At 47.1% G+C, this 21,226-nt stretch overlaps 1 protein-coding gene across 5 annotated transcripts in view; it reads left to right on the top strand.

The window, feature by feature from the left end:
• The window catches only part of DNAAF8 (dynein axonemal assembly factor 8), a 92,243-nt gene extending 71,290 nt beyond the window's left edge, over positions 1-20,953 (top strand). For all 5 annotated transcript variants that reach the window (XM_079952476.1, XM_079952475.1, XM_079952474.1 and 2 more), the window contains 6 exons: positions 664-758; positions 3,046-3,166; positions 5,479-5,696; positions 9,344-9,429; positions 16,940-17,009; positions 20,741-20,953. In XM_079952476.1, coding sequence (XP_079808602.1) covers positions 664-758; positions 3,046-3,166; positions 5,479-5,696; positions 9,344-9,429; positions 16,940-17,009; positions 20,741-20,818 — 668 coding nt within the window. In that variant the 3' untranslated portion in view covers positions 20,819-20,953. The remainder of the gene's footprint in view (positions 1-663; positions 759-3,045; positions 3,167-5,478; positions 5,697-9,343; positions 9,430-16,939; positions 17,010-20,740) is intronic.
• Positions 20,954-21,226: the final 273 nt, after the last annotated feature.

Below are 21,226 nucleotides of genomic sequence, written 5' to 3'. Positions count from 1 at the left end.
GGTAGGGAAAGTCCCATCTGGAACAATCCTCAAGTAAGCCATCTTCCCACCTGCATTTCAAAGTGCCAGCAGGTGTATACCACCACATATACTTTCCCTGAATGTGTAGGGAAGCCTTCAGACCCTGGAGACATATAAAGAGGGTGTTGTTTGCCTTATCCCTACTGAGTTTCATTCCAGTGTTACTGGCATGAAAATATATATGTATCCAGGCCTTCCCATTTACACATGGAGAAAAAGAACTAAAGATAGTGTTATTATGTTGGACCGAGGCGCCAAAATGATTTCATTTCCTGATAACTCTGCCGTATTCAGCAGGCAGCCCCCTGCCAGGTATCTGCAGCAGCTTCGCTCGATGCCCTGCTCTGAGTTTTCCAACACTTTATTTCTTGGCTGCAAAGAGGAAGAAAATGGTGACATTGTGTTGGTGTGGAGAACAAGCCGAGTCACAATAGAGTGAAGTCAAAATAGCAAGGAGACAATGAAACTGTTCTCGGCGTAATAGGTTTAAATGTTTGCTGTTACAGTGTATAACAGCTGCCCTTTAAAGCAATTTCTCCAGGAATCTGTGTGCCATCAATCATCCCGAGAGAGGAGCAGGAACAGAGACAATGTTTAATTCATGGGCTGATAGAATCATCTCTTTGTATTTATCTCTCTTAGGCTCCACATCGTATTGGGTTGCTGTGCGGGATGTGGAGCTGTTCTTTCCAGAAGGGCTGTGTGGGGCTGGGCCCCCGTCTCTGGAGGGAAAGGAGGTAGGACCCTCCTCATTCCTGATGTTCATCCTCGATAGCTGGAGCTCTCGCCTATCTGATTTCTCTCTTTTACCTCCTTTTGCATCTGTTATCTTTTCCATTCCCACGGCCTCATCCAAACACGCCTTCCAAACACAGCTAACCAAAGGTTACCATCCGCTCCAACCTTTAATAATAATAATAATTTTTTATTTATACCCCGCCCTCCCCAGCCAAGACAGGTCGGCATCTAGCTTTTCCTCAAGGACCCTTTGACAGAGTGGCCGTGGGTGGCTCAAAGTCCCAGCACCCTACACCCCAAATGGCTGTGTTTCCCTCGTGGATTTTTTGAAAACCACAACATGAAATTATGTGCCAATGGAAGCAGAGGGTGGGTTATCTGGATCAGTCGATCTGGATCTCTGTAGGGGCCACAGAGATGTTTGCTGCTTCTCAGTCCTGATTATTGGGAAGGAGAGATCTCAACTGATCCGGCAGCACTCGGCTTCTGACATTGCAGCAAAATATATTGCCCATGTCCTTTTGAGGCTTAAGGACTAGGACCTTGGCTTAGTTTATAAACGGGTGCTGAAATCCTTGACCTACAGAGTTTCCCTCTCCATCACTGCCCTCTACCAAACTGCAAGGTATTCTGTTCACGGGGTGTGATGCTGCCTTGTTTGGAAGTGACCTTGATTCCAATGTTGTTCTTGACAACTTTTAACTCTCTTCCCCTCCCCCCAACCTTTGCCAACCTGGTGTTCTCCGCAACATCTGGTTTACACTAGGTTGGCAAAGCCTGAGTTATGCTCACGGATTCTGCAGGCAGGGAGTTTTCAGACAAACCTTATTGGGCACTGAAAGAGTGTGGATGTTTGTGTGTGTGTTGTAGAGCTGTGCCAACCTGCCTGCTCTGCCCCCAACGTTGAGGTGCATTCTGGGTGGCATGCAGCAACCGCGTGAAGCGACCCTCTGTGTTTGTAGATGTACGCACAAAAGTGAGGGCCATAGCTCAGCGGCAGAGTGCCTGCATTTCATGTAGGTTTGGGATTTCTAGGTAGGGGTGGGAATGAATCCCGTCTGGAATCCTAGAGACCCACTGCCATTCAGTGCAGATGACACTGGGCTCGATGGACCAATGGTCTTCCTTAGCCTGAGGCAGCTCTATACCCTTCCAGGCATGATGGCGGGACCCTGACTGGCCCAGGAACCCCCAGGATGTGGAGAAGCTCTTACGCGTTTACAGCTCTAGACACATGGCAGCCAAAATACCCTGTAATGCAGGCATGGTGAGGGCACGGCCAGGCAGCACGAACCCACAACCCGCTTGTGTCTGTTCCGCATCTTTCAACGCAAGAGAGTGTTTGTGTGAACCTCCCGTAGAGGCTTTCAGCAATGGGCCAAAGACCCAGGAATCGACACTGTTAATGAAATTCACTGGCCAAGTATGTGCCATGTAGATTCCTTCTTTCTTTGCTGAAAGCCAAAAGATTTCATAGCATGCACATGCACAGATAATGGAGTATGAAATTTAGGTTGTGTACCAAGACAACTGCTCAGACACCAGGAGGTATGGTGTAAAATCATTGCCCGTGGTTTACACAGTCATTATTCTCTCCCTCCACTGTCCCTGATCAAACAGTTTTTCAGGCTTCTCTAGTGCTTTGATCTGTATCTTTACTTGGAATAATAATAATAATAATAATAATAATAATAATAATAATAATAAAAACAAAGTTAGTCCCAGAAGCATGGCCATTGGCCAGGGTTGATGTCTGGGTGCCTTTTGGGTTGACTGTCATGAGTGCCTATTTTCCTGCATTTGTATTGGTTCACATAGTTCTTCCTTTCAACACTTGGATTTGTTTTGCTGTCCCCCAACATCTCCCCCCCCCCCGTTGTCTCTCAAAAATGTGATAAATAGATGCATGTTATTCAGTGTGTGCTCGTGTAGCCTTAAAAAGGCAAACAGTGCAAGGTTGGCATTAAGAGTGAAATCAACTTTTTATTATGTACTGCAGTAGCAAAGAATATGGAATCCCAATATATATTGACAGGTGAACTTTATGGAGTGCTAGGCAGGTGCTTTGCCAGGCAGTGCAGGATCAAACCCCAAGGAAATCAGGGACAAAGAACCCTCTCATCACTCCTGTGGCTTTTGCAGGCCGGCAGATAATGCATGGATTTCTAGCAGAGTTGTGGGCAAGCCGTTTTGACTCCTTCTACCAGCGTTTACCGGTATCTGTCTCCCGGCAATGGTGGCTCATGTGATGTGCATTGCTCTCTCTCTCTCCCATCTCCCCTGCAGATTTGCACTGTTGCGTCTGACCCCACAGCCTGCCTTGAGATCGACAAACAGCACAGGCTTGTGAAAAGGGAAGCGAGAAGGCAGCTCAATTTACTGGGCCCTGAGCAGCCACAGACTCCAGGTAAGGAAATGTACAATTCCCTCCTCATTATATGAGCCTAAAATGGCTATTGATTAATTGGGTAGCAAGACAAAAAAACAAAATAACAGAGGCAGCCTAGAGTTGGTATTGACATCTGGAGAATGAGAATTGCTGCTTAGAATGGAGGAGGGGAGTGTAATTTAGGCCTTTAACTCATTGAATGCTGAGCCCATCAAGTACCAGGAGTTGGGAGTCCGTTAAAAAGTGTGGGGGTCCCCCACCCCTCTTTACTAAAAAATAAATGGATGCTTGATGGATTCCTGACCACAGCATTCAGATTGTTAAAAAACATGTCTAAACTCCCCAGAGCAGCTCCTTGCATTTTGGCCTTACAATTGGTCACTTTTGGGTGATCTTGCAATGTGCCCATTTCCCCCAACTCTGTGCTTTGTAGCTCCCAGGTTAGATCTGTCTATCTCATTCTGCTCATCCACCTCACCAATTATTTCCAGTTCAGAAATGTAGTATGGAGGTCACCCACTTTTTAAAGTCCATGGATCTGAGTGAGTCCTCACCCCCCCATGAGCCCCCACAGAGAGTCCAACGTGAAGAGACAGACAAACAGACAGAGACAGAGAGAGTGCACACCACTTGGTGTAAAAGTCATAAAAAGGGTAAAGGGACCCCTGACCATTAGGTCCAGTCATGACCGACTCTGGGTTTGCGGCGCTCATCTCGCTTTATTGGCCAAGGGAGCCGGCGTACAGCTTCCAGGTCATGTGGCCAGCATGACTAAGCCGCTTCTGGTGAACCAGAGTAGCACACGGAAACGCCATTTACCTTCCCGCCAGAGTGGTACCTATTTCTCTACTTGCACTTTGACATGTTTTCGAACTGCTAGGTTGGCAGGAGCAGGGACCGAGCAATGGGAGCTCACCCCATTGCAGAGATTCAAACCTTCTGATTGGCAAGTCCTAGGCTCTGTGGTTTAACCCACAGGGCCACCCGCGTCCCTGTAAAAGTCATACCCAGCAGAATAAACATTAACCTTGAAAAGCACATAGAGCTATAGTGAGGAAGTGGGAGAGAGGTTCACTCTTTCAACTTCCTCCTTTGGCTCTACATACTTTTCAAGGGAGGAAGTTAAACACCGTCATGATCAAGGTGGCAGGGAGTGGGTGTGCGGGTGCTGAGAGGCTTAGTGCATGGCAGGGAAGACCTCAATGGCACCATGGTGCCCATGAGTGCTACTTTGAGAACCCCTGTTGTAGCAGAACCGAGTGGCAGAGCTGTTCCTGGATTCACATTGGGCAGCAGGCAGAGGGGGCTGCACACCAGAATGCTTATCCATGGGAAATGGATGCCCCCCCATCACCCGCCTCATATCCGTCATTTAGTTCTGCTGAACATGTAAGGAAATCTTTGCTCTCCCACATAAATCTTCCTCACATAAATGATCCCTACTTTGCCCCAGTGCTGCCTCTTTTCCAGCTCTTGAGAATACACAATACAGTGGTACCTCGCAAGACGAATGCCTCGTAAGACGAAAAACTCGCAAGACGAAAGAGTTTTTCGTTTTTTGAGTTGCTTCGCAAGACGGATTTCCCTTATGGGCTTGCTTCGCAAGACGAAAACGTCTTGCAAGTTTGTTTCCTTTGTCTTGCAAGTTTGTTTCCTTTTTCTTGAAACTGTGAATTCAGGGGGTGCAGTTGCGACTTGACTTCGAGGAGCAACTCATAGCACGCGGTGTGGTAGCCTTTTTTGAGGTTTTTGAAGACTTTGGTGATTTTTGAAGCTTTTCCAAAATCCGTGCTTCGCAAGAAGAAAAAAATCGCAAGACGAAAGAACGAATTAATTTCGTCTTGCGAGGTACCACTGTAAATGGGATGGCAGCGGCATAGCAGCTGTCAGATCCTTTCCAGAACAGGATTGTTTGGGGGAAACTGGTGCTGTTTGCTGGTAAACAGGGTGCGTTTTTCTGCTCTGAATCAGGCTTGGCCACTAGAGGGAGAGATTGCACACCCAAGAGCTCGATGATGTCCTTTCGATTTGGTTCAATCTCCTCTTCTGCAGATATATGAGCAAATGTAGCATTTAATGGAAATGTGGAACATTCCAAATTGAAAATTGAGTTAACTGAGTATTTGATTTTGGGAATATATATATATATATATATATATATATATATATATATATATGCATGCAGCTGGATAGATATCTCGGTCTTTCTCAGATACAATGGTAATTTGGACAAGAAAAATTGTTCATTTAGTACGTGAAAGGGTTTGAACAGCTGGAGCTCACCAAGAGATTAGTTAGATATTTGATAGTTCCCTTCCTTTCGCTTCCAGAGTGCTCTCAGCTTTCTGTGCTCTGCCAAGTCACCTGCCTGATCCTTCCAGAGACCTCCCTGTGGAAGGTGAGCCCCCCGCCCTACCTGGTCCTGCTGGAGCAACTGATTGGCCAAGGCTTCCTGGTGACGGGGGCACGGCTCACCACCATGGACGAACCACGGGCCAGCTTCATCTCTGCAGTCCTGAGTGCGACCGACAGGGAGGCACCAGTCATGGTAGGCCAACTCATAGGAAGGGCCCTGATACTGAGTCCGATCATTGCTCCAGTCTTTGGTATTATCCACACAGACTGACAGCAAAACCCTGCCATTAGTGTTGGACCACAGCTCCCATCATCTGTGACCATCGGCCTTGCTGGCTGGGGCTAGTGGGAACTGGAGAGCAGCAAAATCCATGGGGATGCAGATCCCTTATAGCATGGGTTGGCAAACTAAGTCCTGTGGGCCGGATCAGGCCCAATTGCCTTCTAAATCTGGCCCGCGGACAGTCTGGGAATCCCCATGTGGATCACCAGCGTGCACGTTCTTTCCCTCTCCCTCCCTCTCCCTCACATGGCAGTGGCATCACCTCTTCCCTCCCTCCTCCTGGCTTTTCCCCGCCCTGCCTAGAGGAGGAATGGGGCTGAGCTTTGTTGGTGCCAGCCCCTCTCTGGAGCCCTTTCGCACACCGCTCATCATCCCTCTGCTGCCACCACTGCCAGCCCCTGCCGCTCACAAGACACAGGAGCCGCAGTTGGCGGACCGCCCCTCTTGAGTGGCCAGCTTTTAAAGCAGCCCCTTTCCGGAGCCCTTTCACGTGCTGCTCATCGTCCCTCAGTCATTATTATTTTTTTCAAAATATAGTCCAGCCCCCCACAAGGTCTGAGGGGCAGTGGACCAGCCCCCTGCTGGAAAGGTTTGAAGACCCCTGCCTTGTAGCCAGTGTCAATCAGAGCAAATGGGGCTCTGCCCCACCATATGCAGTCTGCCCCTTCCCAGAACCTGGGACCTTTCGGATGTAATCTAACACTGAGCTGCAGCTGCTCCCGCAAAGCTCCCCTCTTCCATCTAAGCCGCACTGCTTATTTATTTACAGCTTATTATACTGATGGGCCCATTTGGTTTCTTCAGGCAATAGTTAACTGGAGCCTTGAAAGTCAGATGAAATATACTACTGAATATTAGTTACTGCCAAGGAGCAGAAATGGAAGAGGGCTCCTGCCCCACTTGTGGGCCTCGCAAATGAGTTCTTCACTTTCCCACAGCAATTTGCAATCTTTTAAAACGATCCTTGTAAAAATGTACCAGCATTTTGTGTGCAACATTCTCCCCCAAAACAGTTTTGTATGTGGTTTTGACTGATATACACATTTTTGGGCTGGGTGTTCATCAGTATGCGGATGATACCCAGCTCTACCTCTCTTTTAAACCAGAACCAGTGAGGGCAGTGAAGGTCCTGTGTGAGTGTCTGGAGGCGGTTGGAGGATGGATGGCGGCTAACAGATTGAGGTTGAATCCTGACAAGACAGAAGTACTGTTTTTGGGGGACAGGAGGCGGGCAGGTGTGGAGGATTCCCTGGTCCTGAATGGGGTAACTGTGCCCCTGAAGGACCAGGTGCACAGCCTGGGAGTCATTTTGGACTCACAGCTGTCCATGGAAGCACAGGTCAAATCTGTGTCCAGGGCAGCTGTTTACCAGTTCCATCTGGTACGTAGGCTGAGACCCTATCTGCCTGCGGACTGTCTCGCCAGAGTGGTGCATGCTCTGGTTATCTCCCGCTTGGACTACTGCAATGCACTCTACGTGAGGCTACCTTTGAAGGTGACTCGGAAACTACAACTAATCCAGAATGCGGCAGCTAGACTGGTGACTGGGAGCGGCCGCCGAGACCATATAACACCGGTCTTGAAAGACCTACATTGACTCCCAGTATGTTTCCGAGCACAATTCAAAGTGTTGGTGCTGACCTTTAAAGCCCTAAACGGCCTCGGTCCAGTATACCTGAAGGAGCGTCTCCACCTCCATCATTCTGCCCGGACGCTGAGGTCCAGCGCCGAGGGCCTTCTGGCGGTTCCCTCATTGCGAGAAGCAAAGCTACAGGGAACCAGGCAGAGGGCCTTCTCGGTAGTGGCTACCGCCCTGTGGAACGCCCTTCCAGCAGATATCAAAGCGATAAACAACTACCTGACATTCAGAACACATCTTAAGGCAGCCCTGTTCAGGGAAGTTTTTAACGTGTGATATTTTACTGTATTTTTGGTTTTTATGGAAGCCGCCCAGAGTGGCTGGGGAGGCCCAGCCAGATGGGCGGGGTATAAATAATAAATTATTATTATTATTAATTATTATTATTATTATTTTTGTATGTGTTTACCTTTTTGTTTACTCTTTCATTAATATAAACTTTTTTTGTACATACTGGTTGGAGAATTGCATTGCAAAATGCACAGATTTTGAAGGATAGCTGTGTTTTGTTGTTGTTGTTTTTATTTTGGAACATATGCTATTAATTCCCCAGGAATCCCTGTATCTTGAGTTATTATAGGTATTTAAGAAGTGCTAATAACAAAGTGTCCTAAAATGCATTGCTAGCTGAAGGCTGCTGAATATTAAGAGACCACAATATATTTTTGTGGGGGGGAGGAGGGTGTCTCATTCCTCCAGTTAATACAGCCTCAAATGTTCCCTTCAGCCTTAGCATGGAAGTTATTTTTAAGAGCAGAATGTTTAATCAACAGCAGCTGTTTTAAGGTACATCTGTGCAGGAGAGCAATTACATCGTTCACTGAGCAATTAGACTTGGTTTTGTAACCTGGGGACACCAGTAGGGCCTCCGCCACAAAGGTGGAAACCCAAAGGTGTGGGGAGGCAGGAGGAAGTGTTGCATTAACAGGGCAGCTCTACTGGGAGACGGGGATGCGGGTGGCGCTGTGGGTTAAACCATAGAGCCTAGGGCTTGCCGATCAGAAGGTCGGCAGTTCAAATCCCCGTGACGGGTGAGCTCCCATTGCTCGGCCCCTGCTTCTGCCAACCTAGCAGTTCGAAAGCACGTCAAAGTGCAAGTAGATAAATAGTTACCACTCCGGTGGGAAGGTAAATGGTGTTTCCATGCGCTGCTCTGGTTCAGCAGAAGTGGTTTAGTCATGCTGGCCACATGACCTGGAAGCTGTACGCCGGCTCCCTCGGCCAATAAAGCGAGATGAGCGCCGCAACCCCAGAGTCGGCCACGACTGGACCTAATGGTCAGGGGTCCCTTTACTTTTACTAGTGGGAGACGACAGACCTCTTTCCCTTCTAAGGTGGAGTCTTGTCCTCCGAAGGGGAGGAGCTGTCATGCTTCCAGCCAGAACGATTGTATCTGAGCCAAAGAGAAGCTTTCTGGGATCTCCTCTCCTCCCCTCTTGCCAAACAGATCTTTGTAAGGGGTCATCAGTGGCACAAGTTTCCTGGCATTGTGGAGTGTGGCAAGTGCAGATTCGCCATGCAGCAGGCTGGTCTTCTGGCACTGCTTCCCCCTTGATTTTTATGGAGGCTGGCGAGTGACAATCCATCAAAAGGCAACACCCCTCCTGGTTAGAGATGGGGCGGCAAATTGCTGCAGAAATCAGAGAAGTGAATTGAAGATTGGAAAAATAAGAAATGCCAAGAACCCGCACGAACCAATCCTTCCATCCGTACCTCTGGTGCACCACTGGGTGTTTGAGTGAGAAAACAGGAAGCCCACTGGAAAGCCATGTGTAAATAATAGGCGCCTTTTGGATGGAGTAGGCTTCATTACTGCCACCCAGCACAGCGTGTGATGTCAGATGCCCATTGGACTCCTGGCAAAGTGCTTTCACTGGATGCCTGTAGAAGGCGGCTCACATTCTCTTTTCTCTTTCAGTGCTCTCAGTTACTGAAGGGCACCTGCCTGATCATTGCAGCCCAGCGAGACAATGCAGTAGTTTGCTTTGATGCCCTGCTGAGCAGGTAAGCAAGAACATCACTGTCCTATTAACTGACCTCATCACTTGTTTCTGGGCCTACCAGGCCAGAGGAAAGATCCAGCTAGTCGGCCCAGTATGCTGACTCCAACAGGGAGCAGACAAATGTCCGGCAGAACTTCACAGGCAAACAGCGTTGTCAGTTTTTTTTCAACCAGACTCTGTAGCTGCACCTTATAAAAGTGCCTTGTGTGATGTCCCTGCTTGTCATGGCTAGGGCCATTTTCAAAGTGCCCATTCTGGGAGGCAGGTGGTGAAAGCAGCTAGTCTCCACTAGGGAGGGAGAGAAATTCAATTTGCTTTGCATTTTAATGTGAATCTGCTTCTGTTGCACTTTCCCAAATATTTGCAAACCAAAGCACAGCTAACCTTTAGAATTCACACTTCTTTGAGTTTTGTGATGAAGTTTTCCAACCCCAAAATGTGCAAATGAGGGGAGAGTATGCATAAAGATGCATAATTAGGGGAAATAACTTACAAAAATGCATTGTAGCCAGGAAAATTACATGCAAGCATTGGAGGGAAATGCTGGCTAATTTTTGTGAGGATTTTTGTCTTGGTAAACAAATTGCAGATTGCTGCAGAAATATAGCAAGCTGAACCTAATAATGGAAAAGTGAGTAATGGAGAAACACCATTCTGTCCATCGCTACTCCCAACTAGTATCCCTGCTTCATTTTCTTTGGCTGAGTGTCCCCCTCCAGGAGCCCATTCTGCCCATCGCCCTGACCCTGCAACAAATTCAGAAGTGCAGGGGCGCTTCATGACAATTTCAGCCACACTCCCTGACAGCCACGCCTCCTTCTAAGAATATGCAATAAACTCATAATTATACAATTATACAATAATAGTAATTAGGGATTCATTGCAATGATTACTGCAGATCTCAATGTGTTTCCTTTTGGCTAGACCTATTTTTTTCTGTGCATATATGTGGGCAAATTATTTGGGCTGCTTGAGTTGTGTTTTCCCTGAGGTCCCATTGTACGCAAAAGAACATACACACCGTTCTCCTTGTGTTTTCAGTGTCCCTAAATGCTTAGGCTTTGGAGCATGCTGTGGCTCAAAAGCTGTACTAACTGAGTGACGCTTAGGATGCTAGAGACAGGGACTCTTCAGGGACCCTGCTGCAGAAATAGTCTTCATGTGACCCTGGGTTGCCTGGTGTCTGAGGGCCCCCAAGGAAGAAGAAGCCCTAAATCCATTCCTCCCTCCCTCCCTGCCCCTCCCACTTCCTCCTTGCCAGTAAAGCAGAGGTGGAGAATTCTTTTCAGCCTGAGGACCACATTGCCTCACGGGCAACCTTCACATGCCAGTCTCCAAATGGTGTGAGATTCCAGGCATGCTTACCAGGGTCTGTATTTCCTTTTGGGCAGAGAGGCCCAGCAGAGACTGTGGTGTCTATGATATATGGTTTATTTATACATAGATGCAACCTGAGCCTACATGGAGAGAGTGCAGAGCCTTCACATCCCAAGAGGGGCCTGTTCCTTCCTTTACAGCACCCTCAAATTCCAAGGGTCCCCAAACATCTTGTTTGACCCATTCTGCAGCATAAAACAAACAGCCCACCTGGAGCTCTGTGCCCACCCCATATCAAGCTTGCAAAACTGACACTTTCCCCTTGTTCGCTTACTGCAGTCCTAAACTGAAACGACTGGTCTTTCGCCTTACTAACTGTCCCCCATTTGAGGCTGGCACAGCCTTTGCTTTGCTGGTGACCAATCTTGATGGGTCATGACTCTGTCTTCAATTCTTAATGGCTTATCTCCAGGCGATTCTCTGGGGGGGGGGGCACACACACCAAATTTAGCCTGTATTTTTACACTGCTAAATTCAGTGTCTGGCACATTCTCTTAATACTCCAAGTATTGGCCAAATCCTAACAATTACTAAATCTAGGAAGTACAGGTGCCTCGCACCCACAACACAAATTCTGGTACCCCAAACCTATAACAATTGGCTGCACCCCAGCCATGCAAAACCCAGAGGTTTCTGCACACACCACTTGCCATCCAGGCAAGCGAGCAGCATGATCACAATTCAAGGGCTCATTCCAGTCACTCAGGGAGGGTGTGGAGCAGGGCTGGTGAGGGGAGGAGCCTGGGAAGAAGGGGTGGGCTGCAGAGAGGGGCTGTGATGCTCCTCCCCAGTCCTTCTTTGCATCCTCTTCGCATGTGGTCCCCAGAAGGTTAGTGTTATGTACTGAGTTGAATAGGATCCAAAAGGCAGCAGTCTGATTGGTCCTAGAACAATAGGATTCAGAATGCAGCAGTCTGATTGGTCCTAGAACAATGGGATTCAGAATGCAGCAGTCTGATTGGTCCTAGAACAATAGGGTCCAGAATGCAGCAGTCTGATTGGTCCACAGGAGCCACCCAATCCAGCTCCAGGTAGAAGTGAATCTGCAACCTGATTGGCCTACAGGTGAATCCCGGAATTAGCCAATCACGTGGGGTCCATTGTGTAATAATGTATATAAAGCAGACATTCTGGGGGAACTGCCATTCCTCCTCACCACTATGAGCTGAATAAAGAGCATGAAATCCACCCTCGACTCTGAGTATATTTCAGTTGACCAGATGGGAATGTGGTCCCCAAGCTGAAAAACATCCTCCACCCACCACTCCTGGCCTAACAGACTCTCAGGTGAAGCACAGGCAACCTCAACATGGGAACTTGGAGGGTCCACCCCACCACCACCTTTGACACAGTCCTCCCTAAGCCAGTCCTCCCTAAGCACAGAGAACATGACTTGCCCTTTCCATGCCACTTCTCTTATTCATAGAATCGTAGAATTGCAGAGTTGGAAGGGACCCTGAGGATCACCTAGTCCAACCCCCTGCAGTGCAGGACTATGCAGATTTATCTTAAGCTGTTCTCTCTCCTCTCCTCCCCCTCCCTCCCTCTCCCTTCCCTCCCCCATCTTTTCAACTGCAATGCCAAGGAAGGCACCCACCCCAATTATTTATTGGGCCACTTGGTGTGTCTATGCTATCAAAAGGCTCTTGGTTTTGGAGGCTGTGCATTGAGAGAGGAGGCAGAGCCCATCGGCTAAGGGAAAGCTCTTCTCAAGGTCAGAGCAAGAGAGATATAGAAAGAAGCGCAATAGGAGGCTTCCCGCGCTGGTCGCATAGCTACAGGGAGCTCAGCGAAAGGGAAGTCTCTCTTTGAGAATCAGCCGGCTGAATCAATAAGCTTCCCTGGAGAAAATCACCACATTCAGCGTTGGCTGGGGGGGGGGGGGGAAGGAGAGAACAACCCAAGTCTACATCAAAAGGCAGACTGCAGTGTGCAAAAAGAGATGTGCTGCAGGAGATCTGTGATCGATCAGATCTGCTGGATTTCTTTTTGTCTACTCAAAATCAAATCGTGTGTGTGTGAATTTGATCAAAGCAAAGGTACTGACAGCAGGAGAGAGGGTGTTCAGTTCTCTCACGTACATTTTTCCTGACCTACATCCCCCCACCCTGAAGCTGACATTCTCCCCATTAGGAACAAATATACTCACAATATTAGAGATCTGCATTAACTTCATTTATATCCTGTCTTTCCTCCAAAGGAGCTCAAGACTCTCCCTCTCCCCTCCATTTTATCCCCTGTGAGGTGATACTGGCTGATAGACAGTGACTAACCCAAGGAGCTCTGTGGTCCAGAGATTTGAACCTGGATCGCCCTTGCCTTAGTCCTTCAGTCTAGCTACGTTATGAAAGAGAGTTGGGCCCCTTCCTGCTGATCCACAGAAATTTAGGGTCTCTCTACGTGTTCTTTTTTGTTGTACATTCATGTTGATTTGTGCTCACGATGCTATTGGGGCAGTTAGTCATTCTATCCAGCCAGGATATAGCATGTTATAAGAGACTCTGTTGCTTTTGCTAAAAAGGAAGAGAGAGAGAATAAATATAGCTAACTCTCTGGAACAGGCTAATATTCACTAACACAACAGTGTATGGGGAGACAGGCAGGTTACTTGGTTATTGTCCCTCCAACCCCGTGGGGCTAATAACCTTTTCTGGACTTTATTTGTGAGATTGGTTTGGCAGGGATGTGCAGATAGACACCTCTTTGTCCTGGACCAGTCAGAGTCATTTAACACATGCAGACTTTTGACAGGAACCAGGATCCTTAAGCACTGCTTGTGGACACAAACGCACACTGTTTATAATTAATTTGCAAATTGACTCTGCTTTTCATGTTGTGGTTGTTTATGTATTCATTAACAATATTTACATGCTGCCCAACAGCAAAGATCTCTGGAGAGCTTACAAAAGCAATAAAAGACCTCTCCAAACACTCATCCCTCTTCGTGTGTGTGTGTGTGTGTGTGTGTGTGTGTTGTCATCTGCAAATCCCCATCACCCAACTCAGGAAGAGCCTATGTGAGTGTTTATTCAGAGTTTTGGGACTCCAGCATCTGTGATCATTGGCAGTTTTGGCTGGGGTTGATGGGAAGAGTTCACAAGGTTGGCTGATCTAAGTCACTGATGGCAAAGAGTACTGGGCACAGGACAAAGGCCTCTGACACCCCCTTAACTTATGGTTTGATGAGGAGACATTGAGGAGCAAAAACAGTTGAATGCACCTTTGTCTCTTGGCAGCAGACACACAGAGACATCCATGAGGATGTGACTCAGTTCACATTTAAAGGCAAACTTGTCCAGTTCCCCCATATGCCCACTCAACCACTCCAGTCTGCAGAGCTGGCATTGCTACAGGTGCATTTGTAAGGAATTGGTGTTTTAGCATGGCAGCACCTGCACTTTGGAACTCCCTGTCTCTTGACATCAGGCAGGTGCCTTCACAGTATTCTTTTTGGCACCAGCTGAAAACATTTTTCTTTAGGCAAGCCTATGCAGGCAGGTAGAACGTTGATGTGTGTTTTAATCTAGTTTTCAGCTTATTGCTGATTTAAATTTTTAAAAATGTTTTTAAATAACATGTTTTTCCGTGTATAAGACTAGGTTTTTTAACAAAAAAAAGGTTTAAAATCGGGGCTCGTCTTATACATGGGTAGTGCTGAGGTGGTAAAGGTAAAGGTAAAGGGACCCCTGACCATTAGGTCCAGTCGCGGACGACTCTGGGGTTGCGGCGCTCATCTCGCTTTATTGGCCAAGGAAGCCGGTGTACAGCTTTCGGGTCATGTGGCCAGCATGACTAAGCCGCTTCTGGTAACCAGAGCAGCGCATGGAAACGCCGTTTACCTTCCCTTGCACTTTGATGTGCTTTTGAACTGCTAGGTTGGCAGGAGCAGGGACCGGGCAACGGGAGCTCACCCCGTCGCGAGGATTCGAACCGCTGCCTTTCTGATCAGAAAGTCCTAGGCTTTGTGATTTAACCCACAGCACCACCCGCGTGTGTTTTCTTAATTTGGGGTCCCCAAAAATAGGGGGCGTCTTATCCATGGGGGCGTCTTATACACGGAAAAATACAGTAGTTCCTTTCAATTGGTTTTTATTAATTTTATTGTTTTGTTCTTTTTGTAAACAGCCTTGAGGTTCCATTACAATCAAGCTGCATATAAATCTTTTGAATCATTTGCAAGGCAGTACTCTAGGCAAGCACTGTGTACAAAAATGCATTGCCTGGGTAAAGGGTGCATTTAATGCGCATACAAACTGCTATGTGCTCCTACATGTTGGTAACTGTGTGTGGGTGTTCATCAGTGGATATGGTGCAGTATTGGCCTTTTGATATTTTTTTTAAAAGGCGCTGGTAAGGGTGTGTGAGGGAGAGAGAATAGTAGAACCATCACTGGGGGGAGGGACAGTGGAGGCCATTTGTCCCAACTTAAGTTACATGGAATGATACACAGTGTAGACCATGGAACATGATGCAGACCGGACAAGCCACATCCGTTTGTAAATGCTCATCCATAAGCCAACTGAGTTTTACTCAGAGTAGACCCATTGAAATTGTTGACCCTAAGAGAGCCATGTCCCTTAATTTCAATGGATCTACTCTATATTGGATTAACGTTGGTTGAAGCCCTAAATTCACACAATTTTAAAAATTTAAATCCACATTGTTCAATATAGATATTTCTAAATATCAGTTTCCCTAAAATACTCATTTTTAAGCATATGTTGGTACATCTGTTGAACAGAGAACTGTATTACAGAATTCGAAGAAGTGTGGTATCGGGTGAATTGTTACATTCAGGTTGGCACATTAGCCCAGGAGGTGCAAACCAGGTTGGTTCCCATTGGAATTCACAGGAATCTAATTCCTCAAATATCCCTAGACACACCTGGGGAATGCAATCTGTGGGGATTTTTTTACAGTACATTTATATCCCATCCAAGGAGCTCCAAGTGCTGAATGTAGTTCTTCTTCCCCCCATTATTTCTTCACAACAACCTTGTGAGGTTGGTTCATTTGAAAGCCAGTGACTGGTCCAAGCCTAGTGAGCTTCATGGCTGAGTGGGGATTTGAACTCTCCCAGGCCCTAGTCCAAGACTCTAACCTCTCCACCACACTGTCTCTCAGAAGTTGCTGAACTCCAGATCCCATCAGCCATGGGATGCATGGCATCAGGCATGCTGGGAGTTGTAGTTCAACAGCTATACACTGTCATCAGGGTGTTGGTTTGCTCCTTAACAGCAGTCTGTCTCCCACCCTTTGCAGGTTGCATAGATTAACTCTTAACAGCTGTATTTTCTTTGGGATTAGGGGTTAATGGGCAAATCGATCTTAAATAACAGAAATGCTGCATAGGCTAGAACAATTGCTTCCCTACCTATAAGCATCATTCAGATTATGGTGAGGAGATGGAAACTGAAAACCAGAGGTGTCTCTCAGCTGCAAGGGTCTTTGAAAGTCTGCCGGTCCAAAGAAATTAAAATCTATGATGCTTAAAATGGCTGCGATTCAGTTATTATTTCACTTCTATCCTGCCTGTGGGTTTTATTAAATTAAGTTTTACTCAGAGTTGATCCACTCAAATGAATGAACCTAAGTTAGCCACGTCCATCAATTTCAATGGGTCTACTCTGAGTAGGACTAGCAGTGGCTACACCTGCTTTGCCTTTTACCCCATGGAGTTTCAGCTGCCATAAATGGGATACGCAAAGGGTCTCCCATCCAGACGATGACCAGGCTCAGACCTGCTTAGCTTCATCCTGGTGGTTGCAACCTCTGCTTCCAGGCTGGGGTTTCCAGAGCTATTAAATGCCCATAAGCACCTCTTCCCCCTCCCCGCCCCCCCTCCTCTCCTACATTTCTAGAGAGTGTCTTACATAACAGGTCATTACTGTGTATATTGAAGGATTATATTTTTAAATTCTCAAATCCATTTAGGCAAAGCTTTGTTGAACCCTGGATTTAAAAGGCTTATGCGGTTCAGCAGCAGACACAGGCAGGCCGACCCATAAAGCCCCCTCCCCAGAACTAGGCAGTTTCTAGGCGTTGACAGATTCTGCTGCAATGTGTTAACAGTTGCTCCCCCCCCCCCCTTGGTCTTTTTTCTCTCCTCAATGCCCCCTCCCCCTGCCTCCCAGTGATCACTGTCAGAAACAAGCTGTGTCAGAGTGCCTGAAACAACTTCTGTATCCAAAGACTGAAAAACAGGCAAGTGCAACTCTCCTCTTGCTTATCTATGCCCCTGATTTGACACCCCACTCCTTTTTCTCCTCTTCCTGTTACCATTACGTGCACCCCAATCTCCGAGCAGCGAGAGATGCCTGTGCCTACCCAGGGCTCAGTTTCCTTGGAATGAAGGTCAATGGAGACTGTGGTGTCCCTAGGATATAGGGTTTTATTTAGACAACATGTGCATAAGATAGGGGCGGGGATCTTGCCTCGCCAAGAAATTCCCAGGGAGATCCTGTAGCTGCAGTTTTGAGTCCAGTGCAGAGCAAAACAAGCCTCTGTGTCTGCAACCTCCAACGTCAGCCAAAACACTCTCTCTCTCTCTCTCTCTCTCTCTCTCTCTCTCTCTCTCACACACACACACACACACACACACACACAGAGCCCGCCTTAGCTTCTAGTTCTCCCTTCTAGGTTGATGTGGCATCCAGCCAGACGAGGTGGAGAAAGGACTACCCTTTTGTCTCTACGGCAACAGGGAAACCTCTTTGGATATGTAAATGGAAGTACAGTGGTACCTCGGGTTACAGACGCTTCAGGTTACAGAGTCCGCTAACCTAGAAATAGTACCTCGGGTTAAGAACTTTGCTTCAGGATGAGAACAGAAATTGTGCAGTGGCAGCGGGAGGCCCCATTAGCTAAAGTGGTGCTTCAGGTTAAGAACAGTGTCAGGTTAAGAACAGACCTCCAGAACAAATTAAGTTCTTAACCCGAGGTATCACTGTACTTAACTGGCCAGCTCAGGCCATTATCTTACAAAGAAACTGGTCTGACTGGTTCAGCAGATAAGTTTGGAAGGGACTCATAGGTATCATCCAGACAGACGGACACATACCCTGGTTCCATAACAGCTACTGCTGCTAATACTACTACTACTTTGAATGGGGTTGCCAACTTCTTTTTACTTTTCTGGCTCCTGTGTCTTGGACTGCAGCTTAGCACACAGAAATTATTCACTCTGAGGCTTTTCCCTTTGCTCATCTCCCTGCAAAGAAAAGCCTCATTTACTAAATCTCCATGTACCAGGCTGCTTTTAAGGGCAGAGGAGTAGGGTTGTTTTTTTAAGAAAAAGAAAAAGGTTGGCAACCCTACAATCACTACCATTGTTAGAATTGCTACTAGATATTTACCCCATACTAGGATTCTGAGAAGGCTTAAAGATAGAACTGCTCAGATAGTCCCTGAAGCCACACCCACATTACATATTTAAAGCAGATAGCTTCCTCCAAAGAATCTTGGGAACCATGGTTTGCTAAGGGTGCTGAGAATTGTAGCTCTGATGGGGATGAGCTACAGTTCCGAGCTGCCATTGGGGGAATCAGTGTGCTTTAAATATATGGTGTAGCTGTGACCACGCACAATGCACAGCCTGAAGTGCTCCTATGCTCAGTGCTTGGGCAGATATTAGCCAAAGCAGATATTAGCAGAGGATAATGTGAGGATGGCTCCAGCCGTGTCCTTTAGCGTCCCCCCTCACTCCCCCATTATATCTATATATGTAGGAACTCATACATACACATTGTTTGGCCATTAAAAGGACCAAAGTCTGTCCCTCTTTCCATCCTACCTGCTTCCCCGTGTGGATTGCTGCATCTCCTTAAATCACAGCACACTTTCCCTGGGAACAAACTGGCAGAAGAACCTGCCTCCAAATATTGCCCCTAGAAAGAAAGCCCACTGAATCATCTTCTGGCTGCATCAGAATGAATTTGTGAAATGCCAGCCAAGACCCTTGAGTCGGAGCTTAGTGCAATATATTAGGTGTATCAACAGGGTTAAATAGCAGGATTTGAGATCTTAAATCCTTGTAGATTGAAATGGCTCCTGGGGGCACAGCTGCAGTGCTCTGCAGAGATCAATCCCAGGAAGCTTTTCATATTTTTTAAGAGCGCTGCACATTTTGCTTTCAGTGGACCACAGCCTGACTCGCCGGTTGCTTCCAGTGGTCAGCTACTTGTAAATCAGCTTGTACCTCCCAGCTGAGAGGCAGCTTCGGGCTGCATATACACCGTGTATCTAAAGCGCAGGATTTCCCCCTGAGAATTGCAGTTTACCCCTCACCAAAAGTCCTATTCCCATAACAAATTGCAGTTCCCAGGTTCTTTGGGAGGGCTGATTCAAATGTATGCCCTGGAAAGGGAGCCATTATGTCGTTAAGCTGCCCCAATACTCTGAGAGGAACAAAGAAACAGATGAAGGCAGCCCTCACCATAGCAGGATTGTTCTAAAAAAGAAAATAACCAGAAATGTGACAGGAGGCCAGGAAGAGCGCATAGCATTTGGCTCCCTTGTTCAGAACAGCAGGTTGATGGTTCCACCTGGAAGGATCCCAGCCAGTTAGAAGTCCTGCAGTGACCCCCACACTTACATAAGCTTTCCCTTGGATACAGATACAATCTCATGCTGTCCCCATCAATTCTGGATATCCAGCCCATGCAGTTTCTTGGTAACTGTACATGTGCATCTTTATATGCAGCCTTGGCTGGCCAATCAACATGAAGCATTTTCTAGAATCTCAGAACAGGTTTTTTAATTTTTATTTTGGGGGTTGGGCAGCTGCCTAACTCACAATTGCACCCAGACCTGAATATTCCGATTGCTAATCTCTTCTTTTCTAAACCCTCAATTTATTAGACAGTTCAGGCTACGTGTCAGCTTCACACTTGATGAGAAGCAAACCCTTGTTTTCAAAGGTGTGTGCATCTAGCAGAGAGACTCACCTGCTCCAGTCTTGAGCTGCTGTTTTCTGTTTCTGTCACGCATAAAGTGAATTATTATTATTATTCACTTTTTCCAGCAACAACAGAAGGAACTCAGGAGTGACTTACAAAAACAAGCATCTGTTCAACTGTTGTAAACCACTCTGGTTTATTTTTTATGAATAGGTAAAGGTAAAGGGACCCCTGACCGTTAGGTCCAGTCATGACTGACTCTGGGGTTGGGGTGCTCATCTCGCTTTACTGGCCGAGGGAGCCGGAGTACAGCTTCCAGGTCATGTGGCCAGCATGACTAAGCCGCTTCTGGTGAACCAGAGTAGCACACGGAAACGCCATTTACCTTCCCACCGGAGTGGTACCTATTTATCTACTTGCATTTTGATGTGCTTTTGAACTGCTAGGTTGGCAGGAGCAGGGACTGAGCAACGGGAGCTCACCCCATCACGGGGATTCGAACCGCCGACCTTCTGATCGGCAAGTCCTAGGCTCTGTGGTTTAACCCACAGCACCATCCGCATCCCTATTTTATGAATAGTGGTACATAAATATTTTTCTATATGATTTAATTAAAAACAGGGGTAAAAACAACTTAATGCTCACAATAACATGCATAAAAGAGCATCTCAACCCCACCCCAATACAAAATATGCAGAAAATTAAGATCCAAAGGTTTGGGTGGATAAAAATGTTTTTCCTGGTACGTAAAAAGAGATAGGGAAATATGCCAGGTATGTTTCCTTTGGGAGAGCATTCCACAAATGGGGAGTCACCACGGAGAGATGCCATTCCTTGTTGCTGCCCTTTGCACCTTCCTCAAAGAGACCATACAGAGAAGGGCCCTAGATTGCGTAAGTGAGCATTGCATCTTGGGCTGCCATTTCCGAACCGCAGACATGCATGTATGGTGACTTCATGGCTGAGTGTTGGTTTCGAACCTTGGCTGTATCATAGTCAGAGTCCAACAGTCTAATGGCTATTTGCTTTCCTTCCCAGGCTGAGGAGCTTCTCTGTGTCCTCTTTGACTCTCTGACTTCTGATAGCAGCTACCAGATTGAAATCCAGGATCCCTAGCCAAGGGCCACCTGGACATCTGCTTGGATCCTGCTCAATCTTGGGGGAACAAAGCAAAGTCAAACCCCCAAGAGAAGAAAGTATGAGTACAAGGCACCCACAGTTTCAATAATAAAGTATATCCTTTGTCACATGTCTCAGGTCTCGGGGGGGGGTTATATTGGTGCGTGTGCCCCACTTTCCAAGCAGTGAGAGGCTTCAGGGATGCCAGTGCTTATGCCACGTCTAGTTTCCTTAGAATGGAGGTCACTGGAGACCACGGTGTCTTTGAGATGCATGGCTTTATTTACATAGATATACAAGCTGAGTGTAAGAGGGAAGAGCTCACTGTGTTACACACACCCACACCCACGCACACAACAGGTTCTTGCTGCCCTGTTAGGTTTCCAGGGAGCAGCACCCTCCTAC

This window comes from Podarcis cretensis (genome assembly GCF_951804945.1).
Source record: "Podarcis cretensis genome assembly, chromosome: 14".
Lineage (NCBI taxonomy): Eukaryota > Metazoa > Chordata > Lepidosauria > Squamata > Lacertidae > Podarcis > Podarcis cretensis.
This window is presented reverse-complemented; position numbering and strand designations above follow the sequence as displayed.